Source organism: Hordeum vulgare, chromosome 1H (assembly GCF_904849725.1).
Source record: "Hordeum vulgare subsp. vulgare chromosome 1H, MorexV3_pseudomolecules_assembly, whole genome shotgun sequence".
In the NCBI taxonomy this organism is placed as follows: Eukaryota; Viridiplantae; Streptophyta; class Magnoliopsida; order Poales; family Poaceae; genus Hordeum; species Hordeum vulgare.
In genome coordinates, this window is record NC_058518.1 from 476,968,671 (window position 1) to 476,991,737 (window position 23,067).

The 23,067-nt window shown below is 47.3% G+C and overlaps 1 protein-coding gene across 2 annotated transcripts; it reads right to left on the reverse strand.

Annotated features, from left to right (window-relative positions):
* Positions 1 to 321: 321 nt before the first annotated feature.
* LOC123447028 (probable serine/threonine-protein kinase PBL25) lies at positions 322 to 4,306 on the reverse strand. 2 transcript variants are annotated; one of them, XM_045123586.1, is made up of 4 exons: positions 4,065 to 4,306; positions 2,119 to 3,408; positions 876 to 1,331; positions 322 to 754 (listed from the first exon to the last, which is right to left on the reverse strand). In XM_045123586.1, the coding sequence occupies exons 2-4, from the start codon at positions 3,178 to 3,180 to the stop codon at positions 467 to 469; spliced, it is 1,806 nt and encodes a 601-aa protein (XP_044979521.1). In that variant the 5' UTR covers positions 3,181 to 3,408; positions 4,065 to 4,306; the 3' UTR covers positions 322 to 466. The 2 variants fall into 2 exon arrangements, with proteins under 2 accessions (XP_044979521.1, XP_044979530.1); XM_045123595.1 differs by lacking the exon at positions 4,065 to 4,306 and adding an exon at positions 3,514 to 3,933.
* Positions 4,307 to 23,067: the final 18,761 nt, after the last annotated feature.

Below are 23,067 nucleotides of genomic sequence, written 5' to 3' on the forward strand. Positions count from 1 at the left end.
TGCTCAACGTTGGAGTTGCGTGAAGGCCTGTGGGCATTCAACTTCTACCAAGCTTAGTATATGAGCTGTGTTTATATTCATTCATGGGGGCATTCTATTCCTTTTTTTTCTTTCATGAGTGGAGCATTCTATTTCTACCAAGCTTAGTACATGAGCCTTGTTAGATGGTACTCCCTCCATCCCATAATATAGGACGTTTTTTGACACCAAAACGTCTTACATTATGGGACGGGGAGGGTAGAAGTCAAGTTTTAGCTGATACCATATGACCAAGATTTTCTTCTATTCTTTTGAGATGGTTTTTCTTCTAAAATAGAGGCAAAACCCAGAAAAAATATATTTATTGTGTTCTGTAAAGAAAAGAAAAGGGCGTCTCGTGTAGTTTGTGTTTTATATACAACGAAAAATTGATTTACAGAGTTATGACCTACCACAGAACACATTCTGGGAAGAGGAAGACACATAATCACAGTAGCTTCGGCGGCGGGGGCCCTGAGAAATCCGGTGGGCTATATGAGAGCTTCAGGATCCAGCTGGCAAGTCTATTCTTGTTTTGCTCCTGAGCAGCTTCCTGGCAGCTGGGGGTTGGGGTCTTCTCAATGGTTCCATCTCTATCGAGAGCTGTCTTGAGATTTTCAAGGGTTTGAACTATCTCAGTAAACACGGGCCTCTTCTCGGGTTGAGCGGACCAGCATTGCTCCATCAACTGTTGCAACGGTGTCGGGCAGCTAGAAGGAACAATCGGTCTCAAGTTCTGAAATGAGAATTTCGTCAACAATCAGTTCAAGTGCAGAATTGTCAAGTGAGTAAACTGACTGTTTCTTTGGGAATTTTCCTCACAAATCAGAAGATAAGTAAATTAGGAGGGAGGGTACCTTATTAACAACTGCATAAGCTGCTTGGAGCGGAGTCATCTCTTCATAGGGAATCGAACCACTAACCAGTTCCCACAAGACAAGGCCAAAACTATAAACATCGACTTTCGGACCATATGGCTTGCGCTTACACATCTCCGGCGCCATCCATCTATATGTGCCCGGGTCATCTTCCAACGTGTTGCAGTAGACGTTTTCGAAAGCTACTCCAAAATCAACGACCTTTGCACAACATTCTGCGTCGAACAGAATGTTCTCAGGTTTCACGTCACGGTGGATTACGCCTTGCGAATGCACATATTCCAAACCACGCGCAATGTCCAGGGCAATGGAGAGAATCTTGTCCAACGGAAGTTGTTTGCCCTCCAGCTTGCGCAGAAAAGATCTCAAAGAACCCCCAGGAAGGAACTCAGTGATTACACAGAAGACAGGTGCAGATCTACATGCTCCAACCAGCTACACAAAATATTGTGAATGGATTAAAAACAACTCTTTGTTACTGTATGTACTGAAATATAGAGAACCAACATGATGAAATGTAGCTACAGTCCAATGATACTGCCTTTCTTATACTAACAGTGCTGTTTTTAAAACAATGACATAAATACAGGTGCATGGTCCAGGTAGTCAAATACCAAGCGAAGGAAATTATTATTATTATTTTTTTTTTTGTGATACAGGCTATGAGCTTGACAACAATGACAACATTGATTACACTGATGGGCACAGGAGCAGTTAGATAGTTCATAGTTATATCCAAGTCAAAGACATTGACTAATGACTAGCATCCTACTCGTGTACTTGTCATCTCCAGGGGAAGATATTTCTTCTTTTTTTAGTGGCAGGGGGGAAAGATACTTGGCATTGCAGTGAGCATATTCCTTGTATATGTCACTAGGGAGAAATACCCTGGATTATCTATTGTCAGCAAAGTCATGCTTGCAGAAATACAAGAAATACAGAAGACCAAAGTTGAGGCTCACACGGTTGGAACATATTCGAGTAATGCCCCTACGGAAGATAATGCATGTTGCACCTGTTAATGATTTGAGGGTGCTGCATAGTGACTCAACAACACAAAATACCCAAATTCAAGTATGGCCAGCTCCATGATTACATAGAAAGACAAAATGACATACTGGTTACCGTACTGTTTTCTAACGAAGAAACAAATGCGAACTCATGGGCAATGGATAGCTAGAAAACAACAAAAGAAAATTTATATAGAAATTCATGTCGTTACCTCAATGACATTACGATGCTGGAGCCGGGCCAAAATCGTAACTTCGACAGTGAACTGCTTCTCAAGCCGAGCAGCCAGTTCTGGGTCTTCACCATCATCAGGTTGCCTGATAAACTTGACAGCAACAGGTTGCTCCTTGTAGATTCCATGGAACAGACGACTATAAGCCCCCGATGCAAATCTATGGCCAATGAGTAACTGTGAACGGTCGACCGTCCATTTCTCAAGTACATCCAGCGCGGCGACCTTTGCAACTCTAGCTTCGGAGTTCCTTGGCCAGGAAGAGGCCCTTTTAGTTACCAATTTGCTTGCTGCTCTTGTCGAAGAGAAGGCAAAAGGGGGACTATCATCCAGCAACCGAACAGAGCTAGATTTCCTTTGCCGCTGTGGAGAGGAGAACCTCTTACTGGCAGCTTTCGCCTCCCTAAAAACGTCGGAGATGACGCGCGTCGGGATGGGGGATTTCGCTCTCTTCTTCGGCTTTGATCCATCACCAGCAACCTTAAAGGATACACTCCGTGGATTGGAATCGCCGGCTAGACCTGCATCCTTTGCAAAGTAAGGACCTGGGCTAGAACACACCCTCTGCAACCTCAAGCTTTGCTCCTCGGAGTGGAAAGAGAACTCCAGCTTGTTTTCTGAGCTTCCATCATTCAACCCCCGGACAATACGCCGATTAGGAATGTCCAGGGATTTCAAGCTCAGGCCATTTCCCTTTGGTCCGAGCTCGCGGCAATCCTGCTTCCTCGACGTTTCTTTCAGCGAGCCATCACTAACAGCACCATGCTGTTGCAACTGAACATCTGAAAACACAACATCTTTTGGCTTCCGGTCTGCCTGGCCAGCTGCTGATTTTGCCCTGGGAATCGCTGGCCTCGCCGGATTTGAGGCCGCTCCTTTGGCCCTCGGCTGCAGATTCTTGAGCTCTGAATCAAACCCTTTCGGCATCGACAGGGCACGGCGGCTGAACTGCTCGTCGAATGAACATCTGCCGGAGCTAGACCTGACGATGGATTGCGAGAACTTGGTGCGGCGCACCCAAGAGTACTCGTCCTCGTCCATCTACTCCACGGAATCTCGGCCAAACAAGATCAGAGAATACAGCAGGGCGGTGACGAACTTGCAGCAAGAACTGGATCACAGATGGGAGCCTGACGCTAGAACAGGATCCTCCGCATTTGGTCCTTCCCCGCGGAATGCGTGCTGCTCCGTCGCGGTGGACTCCGTCGCGTCATCCCACCAGATTCAACCACCAATCGCCTCCTCCTCCTCCTCCTCGTTAGCCTGAACCTGAATCAGTTTGTTGGATTGAAAAGATCAGAAAGAACACAACAAATCAGGAAGAAGAAGAAGGAGAAGAAAGATCCCTCCTTGTGCATATCGGGGGTACCCTACCGGATTCGTTGCGGAATGAATGAATGAATCTACCGAACGGGGGAGAAAAGGCCGGCCGATCGGTCGGTCTGGGAAAGGCGAAGGCAAGGGCCGAACAGTTGGCCGTACATGTCTGGGCGAATGGGGAGGGTGCGGCGGCGACCGCGATACGCCGCTCGCTCACAGGGAAGGGTAAGGGGAAGGGAAAGCGACGAGATGCGTCGCCCCGAAGCAGACGGTGGTGAGTGGAGTAGGAGTAGGAGTAGGAGTATTGTTTTTCTGGCGGCTACCGGCGGGATTCAAAGGCCGTTGGTCTCACGCCTCTCTCCTTCTCTCCTCCTGTGACGCCATCAGAGCACGCGCCCAGATCGAATCTGAACAACGAAAACCGCCGGAGGGACCCGATTGGCGGAACGCGCGGGGCGAATGGAATCAGGATCACGCGGAGCAGAGGAAAAAGCGGAGCGAAAGAATGTAAGAGGGTCGCGCGCGCGCACGGCGCACGGGAAAGGCGATGCCCGTGCGCGCGGTGAGGTGACTGCGGGAGCTGGAGGAGAAGGACGAGCGCTCACCGTATGCGTCTGGAGAAGGGAGAAGCTTGTACGCCTCCTCCGTCGTCGCCGTCGTTGCTGCGGGTGCAGAGACGATGCGCGCCGTCGCCGGTGGTCAGTCAGTGCTGCGAGTCGCGCGTGGTAAACTGGGGCTCCGGTCTCTGGATGTGGCTGGGAAGGTACGTAGACAAGTACGTAGTACGAGAGGGTACACTTGGAAACCGTACGGTGCGGAGGGGGGCCCTGCGACCACGACGACGACGACGACGACGGGCTGCGTGGGTGGGAGGTCGTCTACCGGGGCTACAGAAAAACACCGAGATGTTTATCTTGCTCGCCCACTCGGCCCAATTATTTGAGGTGGACTTGTTTGTTTGCGTTTGCCAAGGAAAAAATGGTCGCTCATCGAATCCCTTTTTATCTTTTCTTTTGTGATGGGTTGGGTGGAGGGTGATGTGGCGTGCGTGGTGTTGGTTCTTCTTCTTCATCTTCTTCCTCTTCCTGCTATCTTGTCGCGTCCCCGTAGAGTGAGTTGTTGTTGTTACGTGGACGTCGGCGAGCGTGGACTGGGGCTGGGGTGGGTGTCTGATTGGCATGGCATGGGGCCCGGGACGGGGAGCCGTGACCTCACACGCTTGACCGTGGAACCGGTGCCAAGACGAGAGACGAGAGGAGAGGGGAGGAGAGGCCCTACGGCGATCGCGATGGCGGCACCACCAACTAGTACTGCGGGGCGTTAAGGTTCAAAAACTAAAAAATAAAAACTACTACCGGCCTACCGGGTGGATCATTGGATGCCGTCTCCCGTGCCCGCCGCGTGCGCGTGCCTGGTCGGCCGCTGCGAGTCGCGTGCGCGCGGCACGGCGGCGAGGAACATGCCGTCCGGCGTGTCGGGGTCGGTGCATGCGCGGGGCCGGCGCAGCCTGCCGCTGGTGCCGACCCACGTTGTACAGCCCGGAGCTTACGACAACTCCAAGAGCAACACCAACTGATGGATACAAACGGACATCGAGTTCGTCCGTTTCTTTTTTGTCTATTTGGGTGGATTGCTCGCCCGACGTCCGTCCTGTTTTACATATGGATCGGCAGCGTCCCAACGCGCCGACCCATATGTGCTAGCCACTGGCCGTCCTATTTTATATGATTTTCATAGTTTCAATCAAATAACATAATTTAAACCGGAAATACCATAGTTATTACAAACCGAATAAAAATAAAAATGTCTTACATAGTTTTGCTAACGAATAAAAGAAGATAAATCTATTGCTTGTCAACATGAGTCCATATATGCTCAACCAAATTATTTTGCAGTTGCACGTGAGTTTCCCAACATTTTGCAGTTGCCAACTGATACGTCTCCCACGTATCTATAATTTTTTATGGTTCCATGTTATTATCTTGTTAAATTTTGGATGTTTTGTATGTCTTTTATATCCTTTTTAGGACTAACTTATTAACTCAGTGCCAAGTGTCAGTTCTTGTTTTTTTCGTGTTTTTGACCCCTTTTAGAGGAGAATTTTAAACAGTGTCCAAACAAAATAAAAATTCCAAAAAGATTTTTTTCAAAACAGAAGATACGCAGAGGACGTGAGAACCAAGGCAGAGGCCACCAGGGGAGGCCACAAGCCCCCTAGGCGCGGCCAGGGGGCCCTGCACCTAGCGGGCTTGTGGCCCCCCTGTGGCTCGTCTGCACTACCTCTCCCGTCTATAAATTCCTGAAAAATCCAAAACTGCGGAGGAGATCCACGAAAATACTTTTTCGCCGCCGCAAAATTCTGTCTCCGCAAGATCCCATCTGAGACATGTTCTGGTGCCCTGCAAGAGGGAGGATTCGGATACAGAGGCTTCTTCATCAACACCATGACCTCTCCGATGATGCGTGAGTAGTTCATCATAGACCTTCAGATCCATAGCTAGTAGCTAGATGGTTTCTTCTCTCTTTTGGATCTTTAATATAAAGTTCTCCATGATCTTCATGGAGATCTATCCGATGTAATCTTCTTTTGTTGTGTGTTGTCGAGATCCGATGAAATGTGGATTTATGATTAGATTATTTGTGAATCTTATTTGAGTTTCTTCTGATCTCTTATATGCATGATTTCATATCCTTGTAATTCTCTTTGAGTTGTGAGCTTTGTTTGACCAACTTGATCTATGATTCTTGCAATGGGAGAAGTGCTTGGTTTTGGGTTCATACCGTGCGGTGACCTCACCCAATGACAGAAGGGGTAGCGAGGCACGCACCGTGTTGTTGCCATCAAGGGTAAAAAGATGGGGTTTACATCATTGGTTTGAGTTTATCCCTCTACATCATGTCATCTTGCTGAAGGCGTTACTCTGTTCGTCATGAACTCAATACACTAGATGCATGCTGGACAACGGTCAATGTGTGGAGTAATAGTAGTAGATGCGGAAATTATCGGTCTACTTGTCTCGGACGTGATGCCTATATGTATGATCATTGCCTTAGATATCGTCATGACTTTGCGCGGTTCTGTCAATTGCTCGACAGTAATTTCTTCACCCATCGTAATATTTGCTATTTTGAGAGAAGCCTCTAGTGAACACTATGGCCCCCGAGTCTACTTCACATCATATTTTCAGCCTTACACTTTTACTTCGTTGCACTTTCCGCCTTCAGATCTCACTTTGCAATCAATCTTGAAGGGATTGACAACCCCGTTATATCGTTAGGTGCAAGCTCGTTTGTGTTTGCGCAGGTACTCTGGACACTTGGCTTGATTCTCCTACTGGATTGATACCTTGGTTCTCAAACTGAGGGAAATACTTATTGCTCCTATGCTGCATCACCCTTTCCTCTTCAAGGTGAAAACCAACGCAAGCTCAAGAGGCAGCACCAACATGTGCGGGCGTCGACGAAGAAGACGACCGGCGAAGGGAGTCGCGGCACCCACAGACCAGCTAGTTGCCCTGCCGGCGTCCGACGAGTGGTGCCGGTGAGGATCTGGCCGGGCGACGAGGCGACTTCTTGGTTGGAGGCGTGGGTGTGGGAAGCAATCGGCTCCCCGATGGCAAGACGGCGGCGGCCGGCGACGTGGGAGTGGGCGGCGTTGCTGAGAGTGGGCGGATGTGGGCGACGTTGCTGAGAGTGGACAGCTGGCAGAGTCGCTGGCAAAAATGGGCGGGGGCGTCGGCGACGAAGGAGGCGGGCGAGGGTTGTTGTTGGATGTGGGGAGGCCAATGTGCCACCGACCAGCGAGCCTGGGGGAGGAGAAGGCGAGCGTGCGCGCGTCCGTCGCGTGTCCGCGCCGACGCAAATCCGCCGACGCAAATCCGGCTCAAAAATGGGTCGGGAATGGGTCGGCCGCGGACGAAAAGCGGACACAAGTCCGTTTGGGTCGACGCCTTGGGCCATAATTTTTGTCTACGCCGATTCAAACGGACGGCGGCGGACGAAATGGGTGGCCACATTGGAGTTGCTCAAACACATCATCCCAAACACATGTCCGCTTTCGTCCGTTTTTCATCCATTTGGAATGGCAAACATACACATTCATCTACTCGCGGTCATGCACGCGTGGGTGTTGAGTAACGTGATTGGTTACAAAACATATATACACTAAGATTTGTTTTTGCCTTGATTTGTACTTCAAGATAATCCTGTATTCCTATATATATACCCATAAGTCTCAAGCAATACAACAACTATTTCACCACCCTTTCAATATGGTATTTGCCACAAGTTTCTAGACCTAGCCACCGCACGCAGCTTCCGCACCGCGCGCCGCCCCCGGGGCGGTCGACCATCATGACCGTCGTCGGGGCCGCGCCGCCCGTACCTAGGGTTCATCCGCCGGTCTTGTTGATCGGCTGCCCTAGAGAGCCTTTTTTTCCCGATCTCTTGATCCGGATTTCTCTTTTTGTCGGTCTCTTGATCGACGTTTTTCCTTTTTGGTTTTCCGATCTAAGTTCGATTTGCGTCGCTCGCCGCCTCCGTCAACCACCGCGCCTCTACACCCACATCGACGCGATCTGGCTCTACACCGACCCAGCGGCCTCGAGCGTTGCTGCCGCCACTCACGACCGTCGCCCGCGCGTCTGCTTGCGTGTCGCCCTGCATCGGTCATTGTCATCCTTTTCCGATCGGGACTTCTTCATCATCACCCGCCTCCACCATCGCCTTGTATGGGTCGCGCAACGGATGCCTCTAGCCGGCTGCGTCAGGTCGGTTCCCAGCATCGGCCGCGTCAGCTGCCTCGGCCGGCTGCCGGCTCCTGCCGCATCGACCTCGCTGCATGCCTCAGGCCGACTGCGTCGGGCCGGCTCCCGGCTCCGTTTAGCGTCGGATGCCTCGGGCCGACTGCCGGTTTCGGTCGCGTTGGCCTAGACGCCTGCCTCGGGCCGGCTCCCGGCTCCGTCCGACGTTGGCTGCCTCGGGCCGGATGTCGGTTCCAGCCGCGTCGATCTCACCGCGTGCCTCAACCCGGCTTCTGGCTGGCTGCCATGTCGGCCTCGTTGGCTTCCTCGCGTCGGCCTCTTCAGACCGGCTGCCGGCTCCGGTTGCGACCGTCCTCGGCCGCATCGGGTCGGTTGCGTCGCGCCCGCCTCCACTCGGATGCCTCCACCGAGCGACGTCCCCGACATCGCTCGTGATCGGATTGATCACCCGCCCGCTGATGACGAGATAATGTATATACTTCTCGCACCTCGTTGGTTACCCCAAGTGGAAGGTTGAGATGTAGTCAGCAGCAAGTTTTCCCTTACACGGAGACTGTAAGGTTTATCAACCAGGAGGACTCCTAGGATCAACAAGTAGGTGTCTTCCACCCTGGCGCTAGCAGAAGACGTGGACCTGCACACACAACAAATAACTTTGCTCCCAACGAGTACAAAGAGGTTGTCAATCTCTCCGGCCTTGTAGTTTGCAAAGGATCAGAACACAAGCGGGAAAGTAATAGTGATTGGAACGGAAAAGTAAATGAAAGCGATAAATGATGGAGGTGTAAACAATGATGGTGATATGGACCGGAGTCACATGATGTTCACTAGTGATGTCTCTCTCCCAAAACACGATACACAAGTATGCTTGGGTAAACAAATCATAGTTGGGCAATTGACTGAATTATGAACGCACCGCAATGCTACTTATGCTACTTGATAGTTACATGTTTAATAGTAATGGGCAGTACGGCAAGACAAGTAGACCGTTTATTCTACAGCATCTACTTACTAATCATCCACCTTGAGATATCTATCCAGAACATCTCACCGCTATTAAGTTGCGGGACCCACCCAAAGTGTAAACTCAAAACAACGGACAACTACACTAACAAACTATGCGTAAGGTAAACAATCCTTGCAACCGTGGTCACAAGCACCGTTGTTTTCTCCCAGGTGGCAACAAGCACATCCCGTAGTCTCATGTGTCTTTCACTCAAGCTAGACATCGAGGGGCATGAACCCACAATCATGCATAACTATCCCTCTTGGAGTTACAATCTACTACTCGGCCAAAGCAATAAATAGCAACGGAGAACATGCATGAATCACTAAGGAACATAATATAAAAGGATGATTGATACGTCTCCGTCGTATCTATAATTTTTGATTATTTCATGCCAATATTCTACAACTTTCATATACTTTTGGCAACTTTTTATACTATTTTTGGGACTAACATATTGATCCAGTGCCCAGTGTCAGTTCCTGGTTGTTGCATGTTTTTTGTTTCGCAGAATATCCATACCAAACGAAGTCCAAACGTAATAAAAACTTACGGGGATTTTTTTGGAATATTTATGATTTTTGGGAAGAAGAATCAACGCGAGGCGATGCACGGAGCGCCCACAAGCCCTGTCGCCGCGGCCAGGGGGTGGGCCCGCGGCAGGCAGGCTTGTGGCCACTCCTTAAGGCGGTTGGAGCCCTTCTTTCGCTGCAAGAAAGATAATATCCGGAAGAAAATCGTGTTAAAACTTCAGCCCAATCAGAGTTACGGATCTCCGGGAATTTAAGAAACGGTGAAACGCAGAATCTGGGAGCGCAGAAACAGAAGGACACACAGAGAGAGAGAGAGATCCAATCTCGGAGGGGCTCTCGCCCCTCCGCCACCATGGATACCATGGACCAGAGGGGAAACCCTTCTCCCATATAGAGAGGGGGTCAAGGAAGAATAATAAGGAGGGGGGCTCTCTCCCCCTCTCTCTCGGCGGCGCCGGAACGCCGCCCGGGACATCATCTTGTGACGGTGATCTACACCAACACCTCCGTCATCTTCACCAACATCTCCATCATCTTCCCCCATCTATATTCAGCGGTTCACTCTCCCGCAACCCGCTGTACCCTCTACTTGAACATGGTGCTTTATGCTACATATTATTATCCAATGATGTGTTGCTATCCTATGATGTATGAGTAGATTATCGTTGTCCTATCGGTGATTGATGAATTGCTATGATTGGTTTAATTTGCTTGTGGTTATGTTGCTGTCCTTTGGTGCCCATTGTATGATCGCGCGCGTGGATCACACCATAGGGTTAGTTGTATGTTGATAGGACTATGTATTGGCAGACTAGAGTGACAGAAGCTTCAAACCTAGCATAGAAATTGATGCATATGGGATTGAAGGGGGACTAATATATCTTATTGCTATGGTTGGGTTTTACCTTAATGAACGTTAGTAGTTGCGGACACTTGCTAATAGTTCCAATCATAATTGCATAGAATTCCAAGTAAGGGATGACATGCTAGCAGAGGCCTCTCCCACATGATACTTGCTATCGATCTAGTAACTAGTCAATTGCTTAGGGACAATTCTGCAACTCCTACCACCACTTTTCCACACTCGTTAGACACTCGTAGTTGTTTCTTTATCTAACCAGCCCCTAGTTTTATTTACGTGTTCTTTACTTTCTTGCAAGCCTATCCTATCACTCCTACAAAGTACTTCTAGTTTCATACTTGTTCTAGGTAAAGTGAACGTAAAGTGTGCGTAGAGTTGTATCGATGGTCGATAGAACTTGAGGGAATATTTGTCCTACCTTTAGCTCCTCGTTGGGTTCGATACTCTTACTTATCGAGAAAGGCTACAATTGAACCCCTATACTTGTGGGTTATCAAGACCTTTTTCTGGCGCCGTTGCCGGGGAGCAATAGCGTGGGGTGAATATCCTCGTGTGTGCTTGTTTGCTTTATAACTAAGTAGATTTATTTGCTGTTCTAAGATGTTCTTTATCTTTAGTTATGGATATGGAACACGGAATAGCGAAAAAATTAGGTGTACTTGCTACTCATGGAGATGGGGAACCTCCTAAAACCCTCGAGGCTCGTTATGTGGAAAATATTATGCACTTCTTTAATAATCCTGAGAAAGCCCCATTCAATTATATAATGGGATACACGTTGGATCAACGTGAATACTTTAGGGATTATCGCTTGACTCAAAAAGGGAAACTTTTATGGGATCAAATCCATTTGTTGAAATGGTATGCTTGGGAACTATGCAAGAGATATGGTGTTACTTGTTGCTCTAGGATGAAGGCTCCACACCTTCCCTTTTCTTGTGAATTTAATGATCATAGAACCTTGGCTTCTTATGCTAATGGTATATATTATTACTATGATGTGGATCAAATAGAAGAGTTTGTTGCTTTTATGGGTGCTTATGAAATTGAGGCTCTGTTTAAAAGGTGTGATGATAATGATGATGCTCCTTACCGATCTAAAAATTTGGCTATGCTTCATTATTGTTATACTAATTATGAATATAATGCCCAGATTGAACGATTTAAGGAGAAATCCTATGCTGCCCAAGAAGAGACTATTATTTTGCAGGAAACTATGGAAGAAGAAAATGCTGAAATTGTGAGCTCATTAGATGAAAAAGATGAAGAGGAGAGCGAAGAACAAAAGGAGGAAGAGCGGACTAGCTACCCGTGTCCACCTTCTAATGAGAGTAACTATTCTACTCATACATTATTCAATTTCCCTTAGTTCTTACCGAAGGATGAATGCTATGATCCCTTGGATTCGTTTGAAATATCCCTTTTTGATGAACTTGATGCTTGCTATGCTTGTGGCCATGATGCCATTATGAATGATGCTTATGAAGATGAGCTAGATATAGTTCCTTATGTTACACATGATGATTTTGATGAATATAATATGCATGTGCTTGCTGCTCCTACTTGCAATTATTATGATAGAGGAACTACACAACCCGATGCTGACGTTCCAGAAGATTCCTCTTTTCTTTCTGTTTTCATCGTGTGTCTATTTTCTTTTGTCGCATCATCATCGCATCATGCGCATCATCAGCATTGCATCGGCATCTCCGTTGCCACCCGTTTTCAAAACTTGCATCCGTTGTTAGTTGCCGGTTCTCGTCGTTGTCCGTTCTGAGTCCGACCGCACACGCACGCGCCCGCGGCACCGTCAAAACCCTGTTTTTAAAGCGTGCGTAAAACTTTCTCTGATCGGGTTGAGATTTGACGTGCGGTCTTATTTTAATATAGCCAGGCCGCCTGTCGAATTTCGTCATGATCGGAGTTCGTCTGCTACTCGAACGGTCGTCCGTAGCGGCACCGTCTTCGGTCTACCGTCGGACGTTTGTCGGTGTTTTAAAATTCGTTGCCGCGCCGCTCGTTCTCCCTCTCATCTCCGGTAAACCACCCTACACGGCCACATACCCGTTCCCGCGTGCGGAATCGTTCGAATCTGACCCCGCGTTTGGATCCGGAACGAAATTCCGGCTAACCTAGCCCCCCGTTTGTCTATATATAGACCCCCATGCCGTTATTTAGACAGCTCCCTCCTTTGCCTCGATAAGCGTGCAAACCTGGCCCCACTCGCTCTCTCTCCTCTCCAGCCCCCCTCTCTCCCTCAGCCGCCGCCGAGGCCCGCTCGGGCCCGAGGCAGGCCCGCCAAGCCCATCTGGCCGGCCGCCGCCGAGCAGCAGCAGCCCGAGCCCCTTGCGCCGCCGTCTGCTCGCCCCTGCCCGAGCCGCGCAGCTCCCGCGCCGGCCCTTGCCTTGCCGGCCCCCGCTACGGCTCGCCGGAGCAACTTCGCCGGTCGGAGCCGCCAGCCGCCGGCCCGAGTTGCCACAAGCGTCGCCGCGCCCAAACCTACAACCCCAGCCTCCCCGCCGATGCCTCGCCGCCGCATGCGCCATGCCCCACCGTCAGCCGCCGCCCTTGCCCAGATCCGGTGGCCGAGGACCGGATCCGGCCATCCCTCGCGTGGGCAGCCACCGGGGCCCGACGGAACCGCCGTTGCGGGTGCCCAGCGCCGCTGGGGGGCTCGTCCCGCAGAGCTCCACGAGGGAGACGACGGGTACGGGCGAGGCAACTCGCCAGCCTCGCATGGGCCAGCGCCCCGAGTCGGCCCAGCAGAGCCAGGCCGACCTCCTCCCGCACCGGCCCAGCTCCTCTCCAGCAGCCGGCCCAGCGCCCCACCTCCGTTCTGGGCCGAGCCCATCAGGTGACTATTCCCCGCCCCCTGCGCTAGATAGTATATTGCGCCCCAGCTCGGCCCGTTAGATATTTAGGTTATTTTTGGATTAGTTAATTTCAGGAAATAGATAAATATTGTAATGCCCGTAACTTTTTATCCGTAAGTCGGAACGAGGCGTATTTTATATGGTTTTGGGATAGCTTCGCGAGTAGAACACGATTTCACAACTTGCATATTTATTTGACGTAGTTTAGCATGCCGTATGCCTAGAAACACGTGCTGTCCTATTATGTTTCCGACCCGTATAATTTCTCGTGCGTGTCCGGACTGCTCGTATACCGTAGATTAAATGCCCATGTTTTAGGGACTATTTTTTCTGTGTATCTTAGAGCGGTCATTTGTATTTTTGCGTGTAGGAATTTGCCGCTAGTTTATTTTCCCGTTTATAGGTTTTTTTTCTCGCATTTATGTGTGGCATTATATTTGTGTTGCAACCTCACATATTTTATATGTTTTCGGCAATTAGTTTTAACTTTCGAGTAAGTTAGTTCGCTCGATATTTTGCTATGTTGCCCTCTTGTCTTTTTTGTAGGATTTAATTCGTGCTTCGTTTCAAGGAGATGTCAACTAGGGAGTTGTTCTTGGGTGTTTAGACTAGCCCCTGGTGTTTTTAGTTGCAATAGAAATGCATGTTTAGGTGTGGTTTGATTGCCCTCAAGTTGCTAGAAATAGTGCTGATTTTGAGGAGCTGAAATATTTCTTAGTCTGGGATCTGTTATTATTTTGTTGATGTCTTGTCTTGCTTGCATATTGTGATCTGTAGCTCTTTTGAGGTTGGTCCAATGGAGTTAGTTGTAGCCCTTATGTTTCTCTAGCATGCTGTAAATTTTCATGCCATTTGGAGTCCTGTAGCTATAGGTTTTGCTGCTGTCATTATAGCTTCAGATCGAAAACTACACTTTCATGAGGTGTAATTTTTCACTAAGTCTGAAATAGTGTGTGAGATGCCATTTTGTGTCTTCTTTTCCTAGTGCTCCTTGCTGCCATGCTAGTTGTTGTTAGTTGTTTGTAGTAGTGCTTCTTGCCCTATTTCGTGCCATGCCTTGCTTGAGTTTATCGGAGTTGTGTAGCTCGTAGTTGTGGGGTGTAGAAAATGCTATGTGGCTGATTTTGTCAACTTGTAGTCATTTCTTGTTTTGCTCGTGGTTTTTGAACCGTAGCTCCGATTTGATCGTGTCCTACATGAAACTTTCTTAGAATCTCGTGTAGTTTCATTTTCCCTTGCTGGTTGGATGTTTTGAAGTGCTCGTGACCGTCGTTGCACACATTTTGCATTCATGCCATCATATCTTGCGGTGCTTGTATCTTTTGAACCGTAGCTCCGTTGGAGATGTTCTTTATGTGTAGGTTGCTTGAAATGACGCGTAGAATCACGTGAACCTATTTTTTTGCTGTTTAACAACCAATTAAATGCATTAGTTCAGATCTGGACAGAATTGTAAATTAACATGTGAGGTCGTTTCGGAGGTGCTATATGACATTTCCGACCTCATTTAAAATACCTAGATAGGTAGTTTATTTACGCTTCACCTCTTGCCATGTTTAAACACATTTAATATTGTCGTGTATTTAATCGGGACAGAACTAAATAATTAACGTGGAGTTTCGTCAATATGCAACTCGTTGCATATTGAACTTCACTTAACGTGTAGTGTTTGAGTGTGTGATTTGTCATGCCGTGACTTGCATGTATTCAGCTGCTCATGCATCATATGTGTTGTGCATCGTGTGTTGATTTGTATTTCCGGTTTGCTTCGTCTCGATAGAGTTCCGCAAGCGTGCCGGATTGTGAGGACTCGTTCGACTACGTCGGTTCGTCTGCTTCACGGAGGCATTCTTCTTCCAAACGGGATCTCAGGCAAGATGATCATTTCCCCAGATACCATTACTATCATTGCCATGCTAGTTTATCGCTTATATCGTTTATGTCTCGTTGCCTACCACCTGTTAAATATCAGCCTCTCGACAATGCCATGTTAACCTTCAACCTGTTCAACGTAGCAAACCACTGATTGGCTATGTTACTGCTTGCTTAACCCTGTTGATAGCGTTGCTAGTTGCAGGTGTAGATGCTTCCATGCGAAAGCATGAGTTCCTTGTTATATCACCTTATTAAATGCTATTTAACTTAATGCACCTATATACTTGGTAATAGGTGGAAGGCTCGTCCTTTCTAGCCTGGTGTTTTGTTCCACCTTTGCCCCCCTTAGTTTCGGCTGCCGGTGTTATGTTCCATAAACGAGCGCTCCTAACACGATCGGGGTTGTTATGGGGACCCCCTTGATAATTCGTTTTAGATTAAAGCTGGTCTGGCAAGGCCCAACATTGGTACTACATTTGCCTAATCACCTAATAAAATTGCATAGGGACCCGCCGGCACCCGCGGACTATTTTAATCAACCCCCGGGCCAGTGCTCCTCATGAGTGTTGGTCCAAAACTGAGCACTGTGCGGGGCCACCGCGAGGAAACTCGAGGTTTAGCACTCGTACGCGTAGCTTATCCGTCGTGTCCTGAGAACGAGATACGCGGCTCCTATCGGGATCGTCGACACGCCGGGCGGCCTTGCTGGATTAGTTTTACCTTTGACGAGATATCTTGTGCATCGGGATTCCGGTGATGCTTTGGGTAATCTCAGAGTTGAGGTTTTCCACTAGGGAATCCGACGAGATTGCGAGCTTCGTGATTGAGGATTTCTATGCGGCTTGTGGTAATTTGTGATGGACTAGTTGGAGCACCCCTGCAGGGTTAAATCTTTCGGAAAGCCGTGCCCGCGGTTATGTGGCAACGTGGAAACTTTGTTTAACACTGGTTCTAGATAATTTGAAGTTAACTTAATTAAAACATGCCAACTGTGTGCGTAACCGTGACTGTCTCTTTCGTGAGTTCTTTCTCCGATCGAGGACACGGTGGGGTTATGTCTGACGTAGGTAGGTGTTCAGGATCATTCATTTGATCATCTGTAGTTCACGTCCGCTATGCGTAGATCTTCCCCCCTCTTATTTCTGGTACCCGTAAGTTGGCCACCAAATATATGCTTAGTCGCTGCTGCAACCTCACCACTTAACCATACCTCACCCATTAAGCTTTGCTAGTCTTGATACCTTTGGAAATGAGATTGCTGAGTCCCCTGTGGCTCACAGGTTACTACAACACCAGTTGCAGGTACAGGTAAAGGTTACTTGACGCGAGCGCGTTGGTTGTACATTTGGAGTTGCTTCTTCTTCTTCTTCTTCATCGATCTAGGATGGGTTCCAGGCCGGCAGCCTGGGATAGCAAGGATGGACGTCGTTCTTCTTTTGTCATTTGTTTTCGTCCGTAGTCAGACCCTGTTCTTACTCTTGATGATTATGTAATGTGCTGATGTGACTCTGATGTAGCTTGTGGCGAGTGTAAGCCAATTCTGTATATATATCTCTTCTTTTCAGTATTTGTACTTGTAACGATATCCATTCTTGTGACACGACGAGATGCGCTTCTATCCCTGACGAGGCCTTCGTGCCAAATTGAGGATAGGGTCGCATCTTGGGCGTGACACTACATCTCCACCTCTCTATGTTTCCAATACGATAAAATTGCAAGAAACTGCTTATGCTATGTATTGGCCTTTACTTGGTGTGCATGAATTGTTCTTTTATGACATGCCAATGCATAGGAAGAGAGTTAGACTTCGTCATTGCTTGATATATGTTACCTTGTGCTCACTACTAAATTTCAAATCATTGCTAATTAAAATTGGCTTTGATATACCTTGGGATCCGGGTGGATCCATTACTTGAGCACTTTATGCCTAGCTTAATGGCTTTAAAGAAAGCGCTGCCTGGGAGACAACCCGGAAGTTTTAGAGAGTCATTTATTTCTGTTGAGTGCTTTGATTTAGTTTAAAAAATATATAGAGTGGAACTTAAAACTTTTTCAAAAAGAGAAGCGATTGAAAGGTGATGCATTGCGGAAGTGAGGGTTGACCTTGAACACTTGTGTTCATGCTCATGGAAACAATGTAGAATTTTTCATGGAAGTTTCTCACAAAAATAATTATCCCCTTGTACAATTCCTTTGTGTTTTTAAAAATAATGTGCCAAGCAAAGCCTTTACGATTAGTTTGGGTGATAGTTGTTTGATCACGCTGAGAAAAGACAGAAACTTTCTTCTCACGAAATTAATTTTCATTTTTATTCTGGAAGTGCTTTTGAGTTGATTCTTTTTGCTGATGATTGATATGCAAATTTTCCAGACGTTTGTAGTTTTTCAGATTTTGTGAGATATCAGAGGTATACGGAATATACAGATTGCTACAGACTGTTCTGTTTTGACAGATTTTGTTTTCTATGCAATGTTCTCTTATTTTGATGAATCTATGGGTAGTATCGGGGGGTATGAACCATGGTGAAGTTGTATTACAGTAGATATAATGCTTATATGAATTTATAATGAGTTCACAATAGTACTTGAAGTAGTGATTTATTTTATTATACTAACGGATCTCACGAAGTTTTGTTGAGTTTTGTGTGATTGAAGTTTTCAAGTTTTGGGTGAGAGCACGATGGATGAAGGAATAAGGGGAGGCAAGAGCCTAAGCTTGGGGATGCCCGAGGCACCCCAAGGTAATATTCAAGGAAGACTCAAGCGTCTAAGCTTGGGGATTCCCCGGAAGGCATCCCCTCTTTCGTCTACAATCTATCGGTAATTTTACTCGGTGCTATATTTTAATTCGATATGTGAAAATGCTTGGAGCGTCTTTTGTGTTTATTTTTCCTTTTTATTTTTTGCACCATGCTGGTATGAGATAGTACTTGGTTGGCTTTATAGAATGCTTCTTATGCTTCACTTATATCTTTTGAAGTTTGGATTGCCTGTTTCCCTACACATAGAAAACCGCCATTTGTAGAATGCTCTTTTGCTTCACTTATATTTGTTAGAGCGGGGCATATCTTTTGTAGAAAGAATTAAACTCTCATGCTTCACTTATACCTATTTAGAGAGTTAACAGGAGTTGGCCATTCACATGGTTAGTCATAAAATCCTACATAAAACTTGTAGATCACTGAATATGATATGTTTGATTCCTTGCAATAGTTTTGCGACATGAATATGTTATATTAGAGTCATGCTAGTGAGTAATTGTGTATTAGTAGATATACTTGTGTTAAGGTTTGTGATTCCCATAGCATGCACGTATGGTGAACCGTTATGTGATGAAGTCGGATCATGATTTATTTATTGATTGTCATCCTTTCTGTGGAGGTCGGGATCGCGCGATGGTTAACTCCTACCAACCTTTCCCCTAGGAGCATGCGTGTAGTACCTTGTTTCGATGACTAATAGACTTTTGCAATAAGTATGTGAGTTCTTTATGACTAATGTTGAGTCCATGGATTATACACACTTTCACCCTTCCACCATTGCTAGCCTCTCTAGTACCGCGCAACTTTCGCCGGTGCATTACACCCACCATATAGCCTCCCTCAAAACAGCCACCATACCTACCTATTATGGCATTTTCATAGCCATTCCGAGATATATTGCCATGCAACTACCACCGTTCCATCTCATGACATGTGCCATAACTTCCATATTGCCATTGCATGATCGTAAGATAGCTAGCATGATGTTTCCATGGCTTGTCCGTTTTTTATGTCATTTGCTATGCTAGATCATTGTCACGGTACACTACCGAAGGCATTTCATATAGAGTCATCATTGCTCTAAGTATTGAGTTGTAAGTGTGATGATCATTATTAATAGAGCATTGTCCCATGTGAGGAAATAAAAGAGGCCAGAGAAGCCCATATAAAAAAAGAGGCCAAAGATGCCCACAAAAAAAAAGAGGCCAAAGAGCCCACAAAAAAAATGAGAGAAAAGAGAGAAGGGACAATTGCTACTATCCTCTTTCCACTCTTGTGCTTCAAATAGCACTATGATCTTCATGACAGAGAGTCTCCTATGTTGTCACTTCCATATACTAGTGGGAAATTTTCATTATATAACTTGGCTTGTATATTTCAATGATGGGCTTCCTCAAAATTGCCCTAGGTCTTTGCCAGCAAGCAAGTTGGGTGCACAGCCACTAGTTTCTTTTGTGATCTTTCATACACTTATAAGCTCTAGTGCGTCCGTTGCATGGCAATCCCTACTCACTCACATTGATATCTATTGATGGGCATCTCCATAGCCCGTTGATATGCCTAGTTGATGTGAGACTATCTCCTCCTTTTTTTGTCTTCTCCACGACCACCATATTCTATTCCACATGTAGTGCTATGTCCATGGATCATGCTTATGTATTGCGTGAAAGTTGAAAAGGTTTGAGAACACTAAAGTATGAAACAATTGCTTGGCTAAAACCGGGGTTGTGCATGATTTAAATACATTGTGTGGGGAAGATGGAGCATAATCAGACTATATGATTTTGTAGGGATAACTTTCTTTGGCCATGGTATTTTGAGAAGACATGATTGCTTTGTTAGTATGCTTGAAATATTATTGTCTTTATGTCAAATGATAGACTATTGCTTCGAATCACTTGTGTTTTAGTATTCATGCCATGATTAGATTATATGATCAAGATTATGCTAGGTAGCATTCCACATCAAAAATTATCTTTTTTATCATTTACCTACTCGAGGACGAGCAGGAATTAAGCTTGGGGATGCTGATACATCTCCGTCGTATCTATAATTTTTGATTGTTTCATGCCAATATTCTACAACTTTCATATACTTTTGAAAACTTTTTATACTATTTTTGGGACTAACATATTGATCCAGTGCCCAGTGCCAATTCCTGATTGTTGCATGTTTTTCGTTTCGCAGAATATCCATGCCAAACGAAGTACAAACGTAATAAAAACTTACGGGGATTTTTTTTGGAATATTGATGATTTTTGGGAAGAAGAATCAACGCGAGGCAATGCACGGAGTGCCCACAAGCCCTGTCCCGCGGCCAGGGGGTGGGCCCGCGGCAGGCAGGCTTGTGGCCACTACTTAAGGCGGTTGGAGCCCTTCTTCCGCCGCAAGAAATATAATATCCGGAAGAAAATCGTATTAAAATTTCAGCCCAATCGGAGTTACGGATCTCCGGGAATTTAAGAAACGGTGAAACGCAGAATCTGGGAGCGCAGAAACAGAAGGACACACAGAGGGAGATCCAATCTCGGAGGGGCTCTCGCCCCTCCGCCGCCATGGTGACCATGGACCAGAGGGGAAACCCTTCTCCCATCTAGGGAGGAGGTCAAGGAAGAATAAGAAGGAGGGGGGGCTCTCTCCCCCTCTCTGCCGGCGGTGCCGGAACGCCGCCCGAGACATCATCGTGTGACGGCGATCTACACCAACACCTCCGTCATCTTCACCAACATCTCCATCATCTTCCCCCATCTATATTCAGCGGTTCACTCTCCCACAACCCGCTGTACCCTCTACTTGAACATGGTGCTTTATGCTACATATTATTATCCAATGATGTGTTGCTATCCTATGATGTGAGTAGATTATCGTTGTCCTATCGGTGATTGATGAATTGCTATGATTGGTTTAATTTGCTTGTGGTTATGTTGTTGTCCTTTGGTGCCCATTATATGATCGTGCGCGTGGATCACATCATAGGGTTAGTTGTATGTTGATAGGACTATGTATTGGCAGGCTAGAGTGACAGAAGCTTCAAACCTAGCATAGAAATTGATGCATATGGGATTGAAGGGGGACTAATATATCTTATTGCTATGGTTGGGTTTTACCTTAATGAACGTTAGTAGTTGCGGACACTTGCTAATAGTTCCAATCATAATTGCATAGAATTCCAAGTAAGGGATGACATGCTAGCAGAGGCCTCTCCCACATGATACTTGCTATCGATCTAGTAACTAGTCAATTGCTTAGGGACAATTCTGCAACTCCTACCACCACTTTTCCACACTCGTTAGACACTCGTAGTTGTTTCTTTATCTAACCAGCCCCTAGTTTTATTTACGTGTTCTTTACTTTCTTGCAAGCCTATCCTATCACTCCTACAAAGTACTTCTAGTTTCATACTTGTTCTAGGTAAAGCGAACGTAAAGTGTGCGTAGAGTTGTATCGGTGGTCGATCGAACTTGAGGGAATATTTGTCCTACCTTTAGCTCCTCGTTGGGTTCAACACTCTTACTTATCAAGAAAGGCTACAATTGGTCCCCTATACTTGTAGGTTATCAATGATCAAATATATAACTCATAACAATCTGAACATAATCTCATAATCCATCGGATCCCAACAAACCGAGCATAGCAATAGCAAGAGAATTACATAGATGCCTTGATCATGTAGGGAAACTAACAAGGACTAACCATTGAAGCACAAGATTCGAAAGAAGACATCACATAGCTAGTGATCATGGACTCATGGTCCAAAAAGTACTACTCACAGCATGTCCGGGAAGCGTCCATGGAGGTGGAGAAGCTTCCGGAGGTCAATCCTCCCTCCGGCAGGGTGCCGGGAAGAGGTCTCCTCACGCTCCCGATCTCGGAAGCGCTGCGGCGGCGGAACGACGGATAAATTCGTGATTCTGAGAGTTGTGGAAGGGTTTCCTCTCGGGATTCTAAATATAGGCCAAAGGAGGGCACCGGAGGAGGTGGGACCCATCCAGGCGGCCTCCTGGTCCGGCCTAGGGCCTGACCGCGCTAGCAGGTCGCTTGAGAGGCCCCTGCCCCCCTCTGGCTCATCTTAGGTGATCCGAAAGCTTCTGTTTTTCTGATTTTTTATATATTTTTCCTGAAATTTTTTGGGCTTCGGAAAATTGGGTAAAAGCCCGTGCAAAATAGACATCAGCAGATAGAAACTGGCACTGGGTGCACTAAGTTAGTAGGTTAGTCCAAATATGTGTAAAATGATATAAAAGTGTGGCAAAACATATAACAATGTCACCCAAAAGATCATGGAACAAGCAGAAATTATAGATACGTTTGGAACGTATCATGCGTCGCAATTCGCCTCATCTATGCAGTGCGACCGATCTGGCCCGTCGGTTGCGCGCGCCTTCACAAGTCCCGCAAAGAATGTCCCGAGTAAAGTGCGCCTCTCCACCGATCGAGCACCGGGTTGGCGTTGCGTCGCCCCGTCGGGCCATCGCGCCGCCGCCCTGTGGTTCTCCTAGTGGCTGATTCGACCCGCGGCCCGCTGCTACTCCGCCCTTTTAGCCTGTAGCGCGGCAGCACGCAGTCCCCGCCACCGCCCGGGACCGTCCCCATGGCTGCACCGATCCATGCACCGCCGCTGCGTTGCCCCTTCGGGCCGTAGCATCGTGGCACGCAATCTACGCCGCCACCCCGAAGTGTTTCCGTCATCGCCCCGACCCGCGCGCTGCTTCATCGCCCCTTCGGGTCGTAGCACCGCGGCGCGCGGTCCACTCCGCTGCCCCGCGCGTCAATTCCCGTGGTATGCGTCGCGTCGTCTCCCTCGGCGCGGGAACGCTATTGCGCCGTCTTCGTCACGCTGTCCGGTTCTTCATCGCCTACTTCGAGCATCGCTGACGCGTTCCTAACCAACCGGAACTGCCGCCGTGAGGCGGCCGCCGCCGCTCTTCTTCGGT